General features: G+C 32.8%; 1 protein-coding gene across 1 annotated transcript in view; it reads right to left on the reverse strand.

Moving 5' to 3' along the window:
• Positions 1-9138: 9138 nt before the first annotated feature.
• LOC124368864 (microtubule-associated serine/threonine-protein kinase 3) overlaps positions 9139-18457 on the reverse strand; it is a 97080-nt gene continuing 87761 nt past the window's right edge. The window contains 1 exon segment of the mRNA XM_046826326.1: positions 9139-16948. Within this exon segment, the coding sequence (XP_046682282.1) occupies positions 15872-16948 (1077 nt within the window). The 3' untranslated portion in view covers positions 9139-15871.

Consider the following 18457-nt stretch of genomic DNA (forward strand, 5'->3'; position numbering starts at 1 on the left):
TAAAATGTTTTCCTCTGTTATCTACGGGAGATTTACCAGTGGTCATTATTGGACTGCTTGATTCTGTGTAGCCTAAAAGGTTTAACACACCAAAAAGAGACTGAAAGGCCTTAAAACAAACAGGGATCTCAACGGCAGACTCATCTCTCACAACTCTAACTTTGTATGAAAAAGAACCTTCGTTCATTCTAGCTTGGTTTTCGTCTAGCCGAGGTCTCCTCCGAGAAACAGGATGCAACGCAATTAGTCCACCCAAGTAGCTGTTTTGAGCATTGGTACCTCCTTCACGCCCTATGTCATTGAATTGTTTAATTTAAGGAATTTCTCTCTTCTGGTGTAACTTGTTGAAAACATTCGTATCGTTTTACAACGGCAATCTTCACCCGTTTCATATGAGCAAGCCCGTAGCTTTTTGGCGACATCCCTAACTCTCCCAGTTATTTTTCGTTTTTTTCGTAGTTTTTTACTTCACTTACCCTAGTGGCTTCATCATCACTTTCACTTTGCAGCTCACCGTCAATCATTTTCAAGTGATTGGGCACTAAACACAATATTCACCAACGCTAATTCAAATACGCACACCAAATAAACACTAATAACCTAAAACTTCACTTCAACAGTACAAACTAACACAACAGAGACAATAAGGAGTGTGTTGTTTTAGTCTGCTACAGCTGAACCACAGAGTATGGATTGTTTGCGCATGCGCTAAGGTCCAGCTGACTGTGGACTCAGTTGCTTTTTCCCCTGAACCAGATGGACTGAGTTAGTTTTTCCCCTGCGGTACAACATTTTAAATGGCTGTATCTTGTAACTCAGTTAGTTATTCTCCTGCAGCTTTTGGCATGTTAAAATATGGACCACAGACTATCGAATGGCATCATAATCTGTAAATCGATTTTTTTGGACTAAGTTGGTTTTTTCTCCTGCACCCTTCAAATATAGACACAGAAAATGCGAACTTCAACTTAAATATTATTTATAAATCACATCATTTTGTGACTGCAACTACAAAACACGTTTTGTTTTAGCAATCAGTATTTGCGTGCTGTCGGTCAGTTGTTGTTCACGAATAGACTAACGATTCCCCAAAATAAATTTAAAAAATAATTTTAGCTTAAATGTATTCGTTAAACCACAGTAATTTGCTAACCTGGTAATCTATCCACATTTTATCACAGTTTTCGCTCTCAAACAAAATTGGTATAGTCGAGTTCTTCCATTATATCGAAAGTGTTGACATAGCCTGTGTATCTGAACACTGGCTCTCTAGCACCACTCAATCAACTGTATCTGTAGAAGGTTACAAAGTTGCTTCCCTTTACTGTAGGTCCTGTACCTCAAGGGGTGGAGTGGGAATCCTTGTACTAAAGACTTGTCACACCCTGTTTTTGATAAGAAAACTGGCTGAGCTCAATTCAGAACTTCCTGTTGTGTCGGTGGCATGTGCTGTATCTTCATTGGGTTTAGTCATTGTTTTGTTTGTCATTGGTTTAGTCATACATCTTCAGAGCATTTTGTGACAAGTTTGAAGATGTGTTACGAATTCTTATGAAGAATATTTCAAATGCAACCATGTGTGGGGACCTTACTGTCCATTTCTGGGATCGAAATAATAGACATTTCTTGCTCCTTTTAGACATAATCAATTCTTTTTGTATTCAAATTACTATTATGTTGTTTCATTTATAATAAATGAAACAACACGCCATCTGGATGTTCTTGTATTAAAGTCATTACAAACATTGATTCTCAGCAAATAAATGTTGCCTCAGTTCATAACTGTATATCTGATCATGAAGCACAGCTAATAAAAGATTTTTCTAATAATAGGCTACTCCAAAAACAACAGAATGCCTTAGTCCTTCGCCTTTCAATATTTTTCCAAGGCCAATTCCAATAGATTTAGTAAACTAGTCTTGGTTACTTACTGATTGCCTTTATTAAAGAGAACATTGATATTCAATTTTCTTCAGTTATGACAATTTTACTGACCTTGGTTAATGATGCATTTCCACTGGTTTTATCTAAATGCATAAGCCAAAGTGACTAACAAATGATATATAACAAGTTAAAGAAGACCCGAGAGACACTCCATGGTTACCCAACTGACAGTCTTTGCAATGTTTATAAAAAAGTAAGATTACTGAAAATTCATCTGCAAGGCTAAATCAATGCTGAAAATCATATAAAATGCAGTAATAGGTCTAACAGGTCGTACCTAAATATTCTGGGAAGACTCAGACATGCAACAAAATTCAGAAGATGAAGATTAATAAGTCATCTTTAACCCAACCAAACGACTTTGCCGAATGTTTTAAAGAAATGCTTATGAACGTTTCCAAAGTTCCTCAACATTTATGTAATATTTAACAATCAACTACTTTTCTTTGGTGCAATTGTTCTGTTTTCTTTACACCAGTCACCGGAAATGAAGTTGGTAATGTAATTTCAAATTACAAGTCTAGCTACGCTACTGATATTTATGATGTGATAAATAAAGCAAAAGAAAACTTAAAGTAAAAATTACATTAGATTGATTGTGGATGGCCAAGTGAGCTCTGATAACTTTAAGGTACGTGAAATATTTAATAATTATTTTATAAACGTTGTTGATAATTGTGTAGTACCAAATCTAATCTTCCTAAATTTTTAAACAGCAATATTAATAACTCTATTGCATATAATCCATTTAATCAGTGGTAAAACCTCTAAGCGAAAATGAGCTTGACAAAGTCATATCATGTTTTAAAAATAAAAAATAAATTCTCTACTGGCTGACAAAATTCCTATGCCTATCATTAAAAATGCCAAATAATTGATTAAGCCAATAATTAACATTATTACTTCTTCTTTTGTAAGTGGAATATTTCCAAACAGACTAAACATGTCTAAAACAATAACAGTGTTTAAGAAAGTGAATACTAATGATCCTACAAATTATTGTTCATTGTCCATATTACCAACGGTTGTTTAAATATATGAACGTGTAATGTATATCAGGTTAGTGGAAACCAATAGCTATTTGATGATGACCAGGATGGGTTCAGATTGGGAAAAGAATCTGTCATTACTGCAGGAGTTGGGTATTTAGAGTCAATTTTAGATGCCATAGACCAGGGTGACCATGCTGTGGGTACATTTATGGACCTCAGTAAGGCGTTTGACAGTGTATGTCATAGTACCCTTATTAGAACATTAGAAAATTTAAGGATTGTGAGAGTTTGCAGGTTAAGTGTAAGAAGGGCCATGTGGCCCTAACTTTGCCTGTATAAATAAAGAATTTTTCATTTCATTTTCATTTTGAACTGGTTTAAATCATACATAAAAAGTAGAAAACAATATTTAAAACTACCCCATACACATATTAGACAGCTGAGTTTTGCTAGACCAACAATGAAAACAATAAAATACGGAGTATCTCAAGGCTCCATCCTTAGACCCGTATTATTTCTTTGTTATATTAGGGGATTCTCAAACAGTGTAACAAATTTAAACAGTAAAATGTGTCTATATTCTGATGACTCTAACCTTACCATATCTCATGTATCTTTCAATGCAATAAAAAATCTATCAAACCAAAATTTATTTTCAAGTTATAATTATTTTAGCAGAAAAAACCTTTAAAACCTTTAACTTAACCCAACTTTATGACATTTTTTACTCAAAAAATCAAACACAATCAACAGCCAATGATTATTTAAGTACATAATACTCAAATTCAAAATGTGAATCAAACTAAATTTTTGGGTTTAATACTAGATGAGAGCTTATCTTTGGATGCACACATTCTGGCCACTCAAAAGAAAATATCTTCTGGTTTGTAAGTATTAAAATCTATTTCAAAAGTTTGGTAGCTGGAAACATTAAAAATTGTTTATTACTCTCATATTCACTACCATATTTGAAGGGGTCAGAAGCCAAGGGGTACAAGTGACTTTATGGTTTTTTTCTGAGTTAACTGCAGAAGCCATATCCTGAGTGTATTAAAAATGTTTGTGGCCAACAGGTATAAGTAAAACTCTGTTAAATGCTGAGATCTAGCGGCAAAATGAAAAAACTACTTTCAGCATCAGCTGTTTTAGTTAGAGGCCAAGGGGTACAAGCACTTGTATCCCTTGGCCTGTAACAGCTACAGACATTTTGTTCAGGAATGTGTTCTGTTTACTGTATTGTTCATTCAGTGTAACCACAGACAATGCCCGAAGACAGTATTCCAAGTATTTTTGGAGGTAAGTAAGTGTATAAGTTCATTTATTTAAACTCGGCTGTTAATATATAGGGGCGCCTAATAAAAAGAAAGATGGCGCAGTGCGTGGGAAATCCTTTTCTTGTCAATATAATCTAGGAAATGTCAGAGTTTGTAAAGAGTTCTTTTTAAAGACTCTTGATGTGTCCAACAAGCGAATTACTAATGTTGCTTCTAAGAAACACATATCTGAAAACAGGTATTCCACCTCGAACAAAAGAGGGCGTTAAAGTTCCTACCAACAAAATTGTGCAGGAAAAAACTGACTTGGTCATGGAGCATATTGCAATGTTTCCAAGATACTCCAGTCACTATTCTCGACATCAAAATCCAAACAGGAAATATCTTGACAGTAACCTTAACATAAAAAAAGATGTATGAATGTTACAAGTTTGTCTGTGAAGATCGGGGCGTGGAACCTACTACTGTATCTTATTACAGACACATTTTTCAACACATGTTTCAACCTTACTTTCCATCGACCACACACAGACACTTGCAATACGTGTGAATAAGTTGCAAAACACCATCGAACACGGAGATGAAGAAGCAAAGGTAGCTGCTACTTACAGCTAAAGAATTTCACCTCCGTCAAGCTGAGAGTGCTAAAACTGCAATGGAACATGCGAAAAAAGGAGGTAAAAGATGACCCAACCCATGTTGCGATATGTTATGACCTCCAAAAAATGTTTGCCAACCCCAATACTAACTTGTACTAGAATTTACTACTCTCGTCAACTTTGGACCTATAATTTCAACGTCCATGATATCTGTACAGGTAATGCGTTCATGTTCCTGTGGCATGAAGCACAAGCTTCTAGAGGTGCGAAGAAATTGTCTCTTGTTTGTTGTTGTAGTATATAAAATCATTTCCTCCAACTGTAACCCACTTGACAGCTTTTAGCGACAATTGTGGGGGCCAGAACAAGAGTCACATCACAGTAAAGTTCTGGTTTCACGTTGTTAATACAACTAACATTGAGACCATTGATTTGAAGTTTCTGCTTACTGGGCACTCCTACAACCACTGTGACAGGGACTTTGTGAAGATTGAAAAATATGAAGAGGAACACGAGGATGGAGAGATTATTGCCGGAGCAAGTAAAAAGTTCATGGTAAAAAAGATGTCAGATGAAGATTTTGTTTCCCTGGAAGCCATTTCACAAAGTTCTATGTTAAATCTGTGAAGGGTATCAGTAAGATGTAGTGGTTACAATTTAGAAAAAAATCATCCTACAAAACTACTTTCAATAAAGACTTACCGTTTTCAGAATTATAGCATGATCGCTAAGAACCCAGGAAGGATTCCGACCCAACTGCCACCTTTGCCTCCAAAAACAAACAAAAAGAAAATAAAGGCATCTAAGTACAAGGATCTTCTAATCTGCTGCAATTTGTATCTCGGTTCACCACAGATTTTACAGATCTCTAGACTACCAAGGGAATACTTTAACAAGAGAGAAGATCAACCTTGTGAGGAACACCCTCATCATGAAGAAGACAACATTGAATTGGGAAAACTTTTTGACAGTGATTCCTGACTAAATATTTAAGATAGGAGCTTACTCTTTGTAATAAAATGTGGTTTTTTATTTGAATTAAAAGCCTGTGTTCTTAATTTTTTCCTAACTCCACTTGGAAGCCAAGGGATACAAGTGGCACCTCTTATCAGATAGTAGCCCATATCATAAAGAGGAAAATTCAAAACCAATATAAAAAAAGGTTTTTTTAGCATTTTGAAATACCAGTAAAAAATAATGTGCTAAATTTACTGAACAAATTTGTACCTGGATTTGATTATATAACTTAAACTTTAAACCTTATTTTCTCAAAACTCAAAAAGAGTCACTTGTACCCATTGGCTTCTGACCCCTTCATTTAAGGTTTATTTAGGTTCAGTGTTAGAGAGGGCTTTTTAGCCCTAACTTTGCCTGGTAAAATAAGACATCTTTACTTTTTTTATACTTCTTTCGGTGTTATATTGTATGGAGGAACTAGTGATATAAATTTTCGAAGTATATTAATAATGTAAAAGAAAGCTTTAGTATTATACCTTAAACACAGAAGCAGGAGTCAGTGGAACAAATATTTTCAGACTAAGGTATTCAAACCGTTTATGGGCTATATACAATAGAAACGGTCTTAGCAGTAAGGCTAGCTAATAACAGTTTACCTAAATTAGGCACTTTCCACCAGAAGAAACCAGAACCAGTTAGCAGCTGCACAGATTAACACAAATTTACTTGGAAATAACCAACAGTTGCAGGCATTATATTGTATATTAATTTATCTATAGATATTTTATCAACAGACAGTTTTACGAATTTTAAAAATTACTTTAAAACAGCACTTAATTGCCAGGTCGTTGTATTCTTTTGATCATTTTTACAACAACTTTAATACTTAAAATGTATTATTTTAAAATATATTTAACTAATACTCAATAAAACATTGACTAAATAGTGCAGGTCTACATTGTTAAATATTTAAGTTAGGTTAATATTTGGATTTGGGAGTGCCGATGGCCGAGCGGTCTAAGTCATTGGACTTGGCTCCGAGTTAGAGATAACACAGGTTCAAATCCTGTCTGTGACCATTGCACTTTTTATCAGTACCATCGACCTTGTACTGTATCGACTCTCCTCCTTATTCTGTTTGGTAAGATCCTCGCACAGGCCAGTGGTCCATGAGGACGGACAGAATAAGGCTTAAAAGGGGATCAACCTCTCCTTTTTTAAAAAATAAAAAAAGGTTTATTAACACTTAAACAGTGTAAAACCAACATTTGTGTGTGTGTGTGTGTGTATATATATATATATATATATATTTATGTAAAATTTTAAATAAAGTTTCGTTTGAATTTGAATAATCAAACAAGCAGCACCTTTAACAGTGCTGTTGAGTGTCATTTAATAATTCAAGTATTCCAGGGTAAATTTCAATCGAGTCTTAAACATTTAAAACTTATACCTATATTTAAGAAGGAATTCATAAATTCTTCAGAAAATTATAGACTGATATCTATCCTTCCTGTATGAAGTAAAGTTTATAAATGCATCATGACAGACTGATTAATTTTCTTGAGAACATCAACTTAATTCACCACCAACTCAATTAAGATTTTTAAGGAATAAATCAATCTACTGTCAATGCCATAAATGACTTTCTTCTTACGGCACCCTCAGCTCTGGATCTGAGGGTTTTTTTTGTGATCTTAGTCGAGGTTTTGATACTGTTAATCACAACTTCTACAAAAACTGGAGGAATATGGTGTTAGAGGAATTGCACTACAATGGTTTGACTCCTACCTCTCTGGTAGAACCCAATGTGTCGAGGTGATGAATTCTTTGGGCAAGTCATGTTCTAAGTTTCTTCCTATAATATCTGGCATTTTTCAAGGCTCTATTATAAGTCCTCTTTTGTTTCTATTACAAGCATATGACCTTTCTTAAAGCCTACTTAAATGATCACTTTGTGCAAAACGCTGATAATGCAAGTTTATTATAGTAATGCAAGTATAATTTATCTATAGATATTTTATCAACAGACAGTTTTATGAATTTTAAAAATTACCTTAAACAGCACTTAATTGCCAGGTCGTTGTATTCTTTTGATAATTTTTACAACTTTAATACTTAAAAATTATTTTAAAATATATTTAACTTAATATTCAATACAATATTGACTAAATAGTGCAAGTCTACATTGGTAAATATTTAAGTTAGGTTAATATTTGGATTTGGGAGTGCCGATGGCCGAGCGGTCTAAGTCAAATATTCTACTCGATTACATGAGATGCGTTACAGGCATTATTACTCAATCTTGGTGTGTAGTTAGGAAGACATAGTTTGTCTCTATACATAGATAAAACAAATATATATATATTCTTGAATAAATTTATTCCACTGTTATCATAAGGTATCCTCTTCTAGGAAACTTCAGAATCATCCTCTTTCAACCTGGTCTTCAGACTGTAGAAAATTGCTGTGAGTGTGATTTTTGGTATCAGGATTCGGGAGAGTTGCCAAGAAGTATTCCCTTGTGAACATCTCTTACCCTTACATCTTTATTCATATATTCAATGACTGTTCACTTTTAAAAACCTGTAATCTTTTCCAGCACATAAACATCCTTATTTCACATAATTCAAAAACTGTCCTTTGGTGCCAATGCATCATCATGAATTCTTTAACAAAAAACATCCACATACCGTGGGCCAAAATATTTTAATGCTTCATCAGACTAAATCAAAACTCATGAAACCCTTTCTATAAATGGATTTTGTTCTACTCACAAAAATTAACAAAAAGGTTCATATGAAGGTATGTCCTAAAACCTTTAGTTTTTCATCTATCTGACCGTATGTTTTTTTATAAGAAAATTATATCTTTTGAACCAGTTAAGATAAAGTTATGAAACTTGAGAATTGTATTAACCTTTGGTAGACCTTTTCGAAAATAAAATGTTAACAAAATCCTTTAAAATGATCCAAATTTTTAGTCAAATAACAAAAAAACTGGTATAGTTATAAAAAAAATGTTTATATGTGAGTTCTAGATTGATTTTCGTTAAAGTTACTTGATTGAAAGTGTACTATAACAATTTATTTTGAAAAGAACAGTTGTTCACAAACAATTTAATATAATATTATTTTTAAATATTAAGTTTTCGATTTTTAGTGATTTTTTTCCCTAACGTCCGGTAAAATCGGACGCTGACACTTTTCGGCCAACTTTTGCGTCTGGTTAAATTGGACGCTGGCATTCAAAGGTTGCAACATGGATGTAACAACACCAGATTTCAGAAGCTGCACTAAGAAGGTGATTGGTGAACTCAACATTCATACTTACTAAATACAAAGACATACACAAGGTAATATTAAAATTCCATTTTGATTTTCAATATTTACGTTTATTTTGTTACAAAGATATTTGATATCTTTTAAAGAAGGCTATGCTGCAGCCGTTATGCCATTTTCAAAACTTTCTACTTAATACAAGCACTAAACTCAGCTGACTTTTACAAATCTAACAGGTTATTGCACCAAACTTTTTAAGTTAAAATTCTAATTATCACTGAAACATACACGTATGTAAAATAAATTACCTACCTAAACTTTAAAATGTACAACAAATAATCTCAGTAAATTTAAACACTCATTAAGTATTTTACTCACATCGTGTCCAGAGACATATTTTTATAATTATTTAAACCAATAGCTTTTATAAAGCATGCATAAAACACCTTGCTATATTTCACAGATAGTTTTAACCTTTAATTTAATATTTTTAATACCAAAGTTGAAGTAGAGTTTTATGCTACGTCTAGTAAAGTGTATAATGCTTACACAAGTATTAGTCGTTGTCACTTCTTCCTGCTTGAAAATACCATCAAGTTTTGTACTTTTGTAATAAAACTAACATTGAACCGTGACATCGCGCAAATGGCAGTATTGGAAAATTGATCAAAAGAAATTCTTACCATATTTCTTGTTCAAGAAGACAAAAATATTTTTATAATTTTTTTTATTTTACAAAATATAACATATCAATATTGCACACCAAATGTGTACACTGAATATAAGTAATAGGTATAATAATGAATTCAATTTTAAACTATAATTACATCTTTTGATGATGTATCACATAAACTTTTGACATAAATTTAAAAACATGTTGGGTTTTCAAAATTTGGATAAACACAATAAATTTTTTATATCACCAAGAAAAACTTAAAATAGGGGAAGACTAACAAAATCTAAAATTAATTAGGTATATTGAGCAATTAACAAATACGGGTACCAAGTTTAACTTATAAGACAGAAAACTCCCTCGAACCATAAAACATAAAGCATATATGTTTACTCATATTATATACACAAATACATCTGTAATACATACATATGTATATATAGCATGCTAAATATATACATACGTATGTATTGATTAATTAGTTTTAATAAATATAAACTTTACACACAAAGAAATAATAAAATACAATATTGGTTTCCATTATAACTAGAAGCACACAAAATACCTAAACACATTTACTAAAAAAAATATAAATACTATAATTTTAAACAACAGAGATCTATACGACAGTACATACGTTAGAATATGAACATACGAGTATTTGGATACAACCAATTTATGGGTTTACGAACAAGTGTTAACTAGTGACTGTGAAATGCATTGTGGGAGCCACTCTTATGGAACAGCGCAACACATTCAAAGGGAAAAGGAAAATCAGAGAAAGAGACTAGACAGATGACAAAACTAAGAATTGTTACAACACAGAGACAATTTAAATCATCATACAATCCATCGGTGAATACACGAAACAAGAACGATGACTAGCGTTTTCATTTATACAATATAAAAACATCCATGGTAAATTTTATTAAAGCAGAAATATATTAGATTTAGGTAGTGAATATTCGCTGTTTAGTGGACACAGAAAATTATTGCTTGTTAACGGCTGGATGTAGTGTATAAGTGGTTCATCAGGTGATCTACACTGATTGACACACTGTAAAGATACAAACACGAATTTGAAATACCATATTATATTATATACAAATACACACTAATACACCGTACACAGACACGAAGCTCTACCGGGACCAGAACAATTAACAGTTTGTTCATTTTAGTTAATGGGAAAATGTCTGAATTCTTTACAAAACGGACTTAGAACGTCTATACATTTTTATAGTTCTAACAGAATAACAAACAATTTACGTAGTGGAGACAATATAATGGAAATAAATTGAGGTTTTAATGATAAAAATTGCCACTATGGATAGTTTAGATTTTCCAAGTGCGCTTTGAATTAATCGTTATTTATTTTCAAACTAATACAAATAATTACATACAATATTTCTAAAATACTAAATTGAAAAAGTGTTAATAATGAATTCAAATACAGATTTTTCTGTAGAATATGGTTCATAAGAAACAAGCCTGGGGGTCCGAAGCCAGACCTAGCGAGGGACAAGCTTCTAATGTACAGTGCACACTAGTTTGAAATATTTTACGATGCATAATCCAAAACTGAGATAATATAACCGTAAGGCTACTTAAATTACGGGGATTAGGGTTTATTTATATTTCAGTCAACTACACCACAAATAACACATTCTATTTATCAGGTTTCCAGACGCTTTGAGATATCGAGGTGGTAAATAAACACACAAAGAACGATTCTTTCACAAGAACAAGACAAATAATGGACACCACATATGGCACTTGCTAATCAATAATGGCTGAAGGAGTGCAAGAGCTTATTATAAATAGCTTGAATTAAATAACATGATCCAATAATTAGTTTAAAATGCAATACAAATGATCTAGCGTCTTTTAAATTATTGTTTTAGAATCATCAAATGCTTTTTAAGAGACTGATTGAAAACCTGAATCGACGTGAAAAGTGCTGTCAAGTGAATCCTTCATACAGCCGTCACAAACCGAACACTAGTCTAGGTACAGTCAGTCCTACTGCCAAATCACTTTAATGCTAACTTTAAAGTGATCTAGTTATAGACTGTAAGCGTACCAACTCCAGCTATCTATGCTTTTACAAAACTCCATGGCATTCCACTTCAGAAACTTGTGTGGCTTATTTTTAATATGGCAAACAACAATATACTATGTTCTGACTATCAACGAAATTTTAGCTTTAAATTATAGTTCCAGTCAACAAAAATTTATGGCAGATTACAGTATTAATTTTTTTATACTATACACTTTTATATTTATATTACAGTACTGAATTTATTCATATTTTACTTTAAACGGCATATTAGTGTTATATAGAGAGATAATCACAGTAAACTAGTTTGAAGTATTCATTTAATTTTTAAATGCATTTAACATTACCTAATAGATAATGAGACCCAAATACTGCGTAAAAGCAATGATATAATTTTTGTAAAACAAGTGTTACAATAAATTGTTACAACAGTTATATAGTATTACCACTACAATGTCTCATATGAAATGATTTTTTATTTTAAAATTGTTATTTCAGAAATAAAAGCCAAACTGAAATATCCCACTAAAAGCTATCAATTTAAAAATTTTTTTATTTCGTTCTATATAAACCCCTCACATATCCAAAATCAAACATTTTTTAATTATTCACACTCATAAAAATATACTAGGGAATAAAACCAGTGTAATTTTTTTGTATATTTCCATTGTTCAGTGTTAAACAAATTTCAATCAAAATATTTTTGGTTATTTTGGAAACGGCTCAATGTTTATAAATGATCATTTCAAATATATTCAACTGTTAAATAGAATATTACATGTAATGCAAAATAAAATAACGATACAATCCAGTAGTGGTCCAAATGGTTAAAATATACCCAATAAGGAAAAGGCTGAGGAATAATATTTTTATTCTTACTCTTATTTCTGGGTAACACTTTAATTTATTTCAATTCATTTTCTGGCTTTCTAGTTGCGTTGACTTTCTGATAAACATTATTTAAATGCAGCCCAGTCTCAGCTTAATTAGGTTAAAAAAGGTTTGCAAGTACAGATGAAAAACTTTTATAAACCAATAAAATACAAATGTACAAAAGAATTATTATTGAGAGTATTATTTTTCTAAACATTCCTCTATAAAAATATTGGATATTTTAAGGAATTTTTAGTAATTTAGAGTTGTTTAAAATTCCTGTGCCTCTTCCAGATAGTGGAATGATCTGCCTTAAACACTTATTGTATTCAACATCAATTTATGATTAACAAGCATTAGCCAAAAAACTACATTTTTACAGAATATAGTATCAATTTTTATAAAGTAATACCAATCCTAGGGATTTTATTAAGCACTCGAAAAGTGATAAAAAAACTCATGAGATGATTTTGGGTATCCTTAACACACAAAAAATGTTTCGTTAGTCAATTAATTAGTAAGCAAGTTACCAAATTCCTCTTTTTTAAATTTTGCTGTAAGTAGGAAAACAGGCCAAAACATTTGTTGATCGAGAGCTAGCATTTTAGAATTTTCCAACAGTGACAATAGTTTCTGACAGTTTTCTCTCCTGATCTACACTATTTTACATTTTAGTCATGCAATGGTAAAGAAAACCAGAGTCAAAAGTGGAACAGCATTCAAATTATAAAAGTGGACCACATGAATATTTGGGTGCAAAGGACAAAACGCAATAAGAAAGAAACACTTCATGGGGCTATGAATAGAAATGACTAATTTTTTTTATGCTACAGAACTGTTTATTAAAACTTGTAACGTTTTCAAATTGACATTTAGATATTAAAGGTTCAGTGCCTAAGGTGTCTTTCTTTTTAATACACATTAGGACGCCTTTATTCATACAAACCAATTACACCAATTTTGGCCGGACCAATTATCTGCAGTCCTGGACAGCAAATTAGAGCCCACTAAAATATATATTCATTTAATATTTCTCATAATGTTTTATTTCGGTATACATTCCTCGTTGAAATTTTATTTTAAATAAGTTCAAAAACTAAGCAGATAAAACTGTTGTATACATTAAAAACAAAGGAAAATATTCAACATGCAAAATCGTCCTCGATGCTTTTTGTTTCAACTTGTTTAAAATAAATTTTTAAGAAAATCAATACAATGCACAGAAATTAAACAAGACGGGAAATATCTAATGTATATACATGGCAGGTATGGAAAACATTTTGTGCCAGTGCTACAGATAAAGGGCGGGTTCACTCTTCGTAGTTTACTTGTATATAAATGCAGGGTGTTCATACAAAACTCCGCCTCCCTACCTAGGCAGTGTATAATGAGTGGAATGGGGTTAATCTACACTGAATTATTTTTTACATAATTTTAATATAATATTCTGTATACGATTCGTCACAAGTTTTTCAGTTTAAAAGTGCTGAGAAATGTTACAGATTCCACGTGGTGAATGGAACGCATTTGGAGGACAGTGTGGGGTTCCCTGTACAAATCTGATTGCCTCCTCTCTAACTTCAATTTTTTCCTAAGGTGGGAGTTAGGAAAGTACTGGTGTCAAGTATAATTTTCAAGTTCTCACTGCCAACAGCTTTCCACTTCCTTTCCCTATTCAAGGAAAACTGGAAAGTAAGCTCGAAGTAACCAACACATCCAAATCTTGTACTTATCGCCAGTACTTTCCCTGGCCACAAGTTCACTAGTCATTCACATATCACTGTGGCTAACAGGTCAGCTCACTTGTAAGCGGTAAAGCTTGTAACAAAACTAGGCAAAAATGTAATGTTTAGTAATGAAATGCAAACTCGGTGAACAGACCAGACATATCGACTCGTCTTCTTAAATTTAGGATTAGAATTGATATTAAGAATTCGTTGTTTTATAGTGAAACGAAACAAATTAGTGATGACTTTCAAGTAAACACAGACAAAAGTCCAAATACAACTCGAGTAATGTATGTATAAACATTTTACAAATCAATTATGGCAGTATTGTTCGAACCAAAAAATATATACATAGGACTAACAGTATAAGCTTCATCCACACCTCAGTTATTTGGATTTAAAAAAAGACTTAAGCTTAACCTAGTAAGTACAAGATAACGAACAAAGAGGAAGCAAAAACTAAAGTCTTATTTCCAAAGTAGGAAAATACTTGTCAATAATAACAGAAAAAATATCACACATACGCTTTTCACTCCACACTTTACAAAATTAATGAGTGAACATTACCATATGACTAAACTAATTGATCAGGTTTTGAACAAATATATACAGATAACGTAACGTGATGTATTGATAATATCAACTAAGTTTTATGCTATTGGAAGCATCAATAATAAATTTATAAGAAGCAAAATATATACTTTGCTATTTTGTATAGTATCCATAAACATAAATGACACAATAAAAATAGAATGAATATAACCTTTGAGAGGGAATAACGAAATATAAATGAATTGTTAATAACTTGTAAAACAGATCTCTTTGTAGACTTGTAAACGTGACATAGATTTTGTAGACCTAGTAAACTGAATGCAACAATATTGCTCATGCGTAAAAGAAAACTTTACTATATTTATATGAAAACACTCAAGAACTCGTTAATGTATAACTTGTTCACATAGATATAACTTTAGAAACTAGTGTCGGACTATACTACATCGGGGCAGGGAACTAACTTATGCTCACAACATTATCTTTTAAATTCACAATATTATATTAAAATCGTTAATATAACATTTTACACGATTTTTAACATTTTCAAACATTTATCTAAGTTCTACAACCATTTACCTATCACCAACCTTTTAAAATACTTGTCCAACATTTAAAAACAATTATTTACTACAAAATCGTGTGTAGCATTAATAGACACATGAAAGTTTATAAAAATAGAACATATATTATATGTTTAAAAAGAAAGACTGGTGTTTGTTTTTCCTTACATTTTGCTACTAAACAAAGTTTTTTTTAGTTTCTTTAATAAACTGTACATTGTAGAACATGTTAATATGATAAATGTAATGAAATTATATATTTTAACACGTAATTGTACACAAACCATCTTTGAATTCAACAAAGACAAAAATACAACAAAGGAAATATAACAACATACAAGGGAATATTCAAAATCATCAGGAAAAAAGTTTTCCCTTTACTTCCTGTTTGAAGATTTTGACCCTCCTAAGGCAGCAGAAGATGCTTTAACTTCCGACACATCTTCTTCCTTACCCTGTTTTTGATTTTGGCTATCTCTGTTTTTCCATTTCTTTCCCGTACAAATATTTTTTATAGTACTTCCTTTACTTTTAGGTTTTTGAGGAATCGGGGGAGGTTCTCTAAAAGCAGGACTAGGCTCCTGTCTCAAATTAGGTAAATCTTCTTTTAATGCGGTCGGCGAGTCCTTTTCTTCTGCTATTCGCGGCAATGGCTGAGAACTACCCAAGACAAAATCTTCATCCAACTTAATGTTACTTCTCTCAGTGTCGTGTGTGGATGACAAGGAAGCTTTAACAGGTGGTTTACTTTTTATCGTATCTTTATCTTCATCAACAGTCATGTTTTTTAAAACAGGAGGAGACTTGGAAGTAATAGTGACTCTAGGAGCGGAAGTGATGGTCACTTTAAGAGCTGGGTCACACAGAGGAGATATAGATGCAGGGCCGGGCTTCTCGGCAGTGCGTGGGTGCAATCTGTCGGGGGACAGGGCACGGCGCAGCAACGGAGACCCGGGCTCTGCACTCTTAGCTCGGCCAAAACCTTTTTTTGGCCCTGAGCCCGGGGTGGCAACCGAGGTCCCGGGGCTGTAAGATTGAGTCGTGTTCGAGCTGCCGGGCTGGTGACCGGGTGGGAAGGCCAGGGGACTGGGTGACCTGGTGGGGGAAGAAGGTAAAGGGGAAGGGGAGGGTGTCCTGGCCAAAGGAGAGAGTGGAATGTGACCTACAGATTTGCGCCGTCCGGGGGAGTGTACCGACTTGGCTGCGGTATGCAGTTTGTGTTTGAGGCCGTGCAAAGTAGATGGCCGTTGGTAGGGGGTGGTGGGGGTAACCACGGTGCTGTTGGCTGGTCCGGGGCTGGCGGAGGAAGAGCTGCTGGAACTGGAAGAGTTGTCCGTTTGGCGTGGGGTGTCTATAGGCGAACTTTCGGGAGTCGATTGGGACAGAGTTCGACTGAAAGACTGGAAACTTCGGCTTGGAGTTACCAGGGGCGGGGAGGAAACTCCAACGGCCATCTGAAATAACAACATCAGGTAAGAACACAATTTTAATTTTAACGGTTTTCCTAGATTTGAGTTCAAAAATATTTTTTAGTTAGACTAGAAAAAAGTGAGTTTTTAAAGTTTGTGAAAGTTGCAGAAGCTCTGAAAGCTAAACTAGTACTATTTACAAAGGACTTGGAAAATTTTGTACAAAATTTAAAAATAATAAGTAAATATGACATTTTAGAAACATGATCAACAAGTTGTTACTGTCTATTATAATTTTCAGAATTCATTTAAAATTCAGAATAAATTTAATACAAAATACAATGACTGAGTGAACACTGCCCATTGAACAATAACAAGAGTTACTGGTAAACAACACTAGTACAGGGAACAGTCCAAGTATTAACTCAAATTTGGTCTGGTAGTTAACTCACTTTAATTCAAAATCAAAGTTGTCAAAGTGTAACAAATTTTATGTATGATCTGAAATTATTAAATGATAGTCATGAAATTTAAAAAATTGTAATCAGTGATTGTCGAGTGATTTTTTTATTTCTTTTCTAAGAATTATTACTTAAATCTGACTATAAATTGAATATAATATTTGACTACAAAATTATAACCAGTAAACAGAAGAGCCTGATTATTCCTCAGTATTTGAAGAAAAAGTGATGGTAGAATGAAAGCAAAGCTAAAGCAAAGTATCCTTTTCAGTTCAGATCAAGCATACACAAGGGTGACGGTTTTTAACTGTATTTTTGATTGATTTATGGTACTTAGTATCCTCTCAAACAATTTTAGCTGTAAAATTGTTGCCAACCAAATTTAAGCAAAATATCTTCTGTGAGAACTATGAGTCATCAAGATTTGGAGTTTAGCCTAAAAAAAAACATAATTTGAGTAACGACTTAACACTAATGAATGTGGTAAATGGCATCACCTGAAACACAAAGTGGCGTTAGTGTCTGAAACCAAATTTTAATACAGAGTAAATTAAAAAAATTATGCCACATTGAAAATACTTTCATGAGCAACAGTTGTAGTCATGGATATGTTTACATGTGTACTTCTGTACATACAAAAATCATTACAGCATACCTTTTTAGATTGTTTAAGTCAAAGACTGGAAAAAAAATACTTTGTGCTTGGGGTGACTTTAGGTGACCCGTGACAGTATTGTGGTGAATGTGAACGAGCTATCATCACCACTTCACTTCACTTCAGTTACAGAAATTTGCGACATCCTTTTCTGAACATTGTATATATATATATATATATATATATATATATATATCTCAAGCCTTGCCCAATGCTATTGAAATGTTGCAAACATAGGCCATGGACATTGATATCCAATGAGTTTTATGTCCTTAATAAAAAATATAAAAAAGGAAACATAGGACGCTAGGATGGCTGTACATGAAATGAAAATTTAATGAAAATTGTCCCATTAAAGAAGCAGAGTTATGGATGTCAAGCCCTCTTTCTACCATTCAACCTCATATCATATACAGTACATTTATAATAATTAATAAA

The sequence above is a fragment of the Homalodisca vitripennis genome, chromosome X, assembly GCF_021130785.1.
Source record: "Homalodisca vitripennis isolate AUS2020 chromosome X, UT_GWSS_2.1, whole genome shotgun sequence".
In the NCBI taxonomy this organism is placed as follows: Eukaryota; Metazoa; Arthropoda; class Insecta; order Hemiptera; family Cicadellidae; genus Homalodisca; species Homalodisca vitripennis.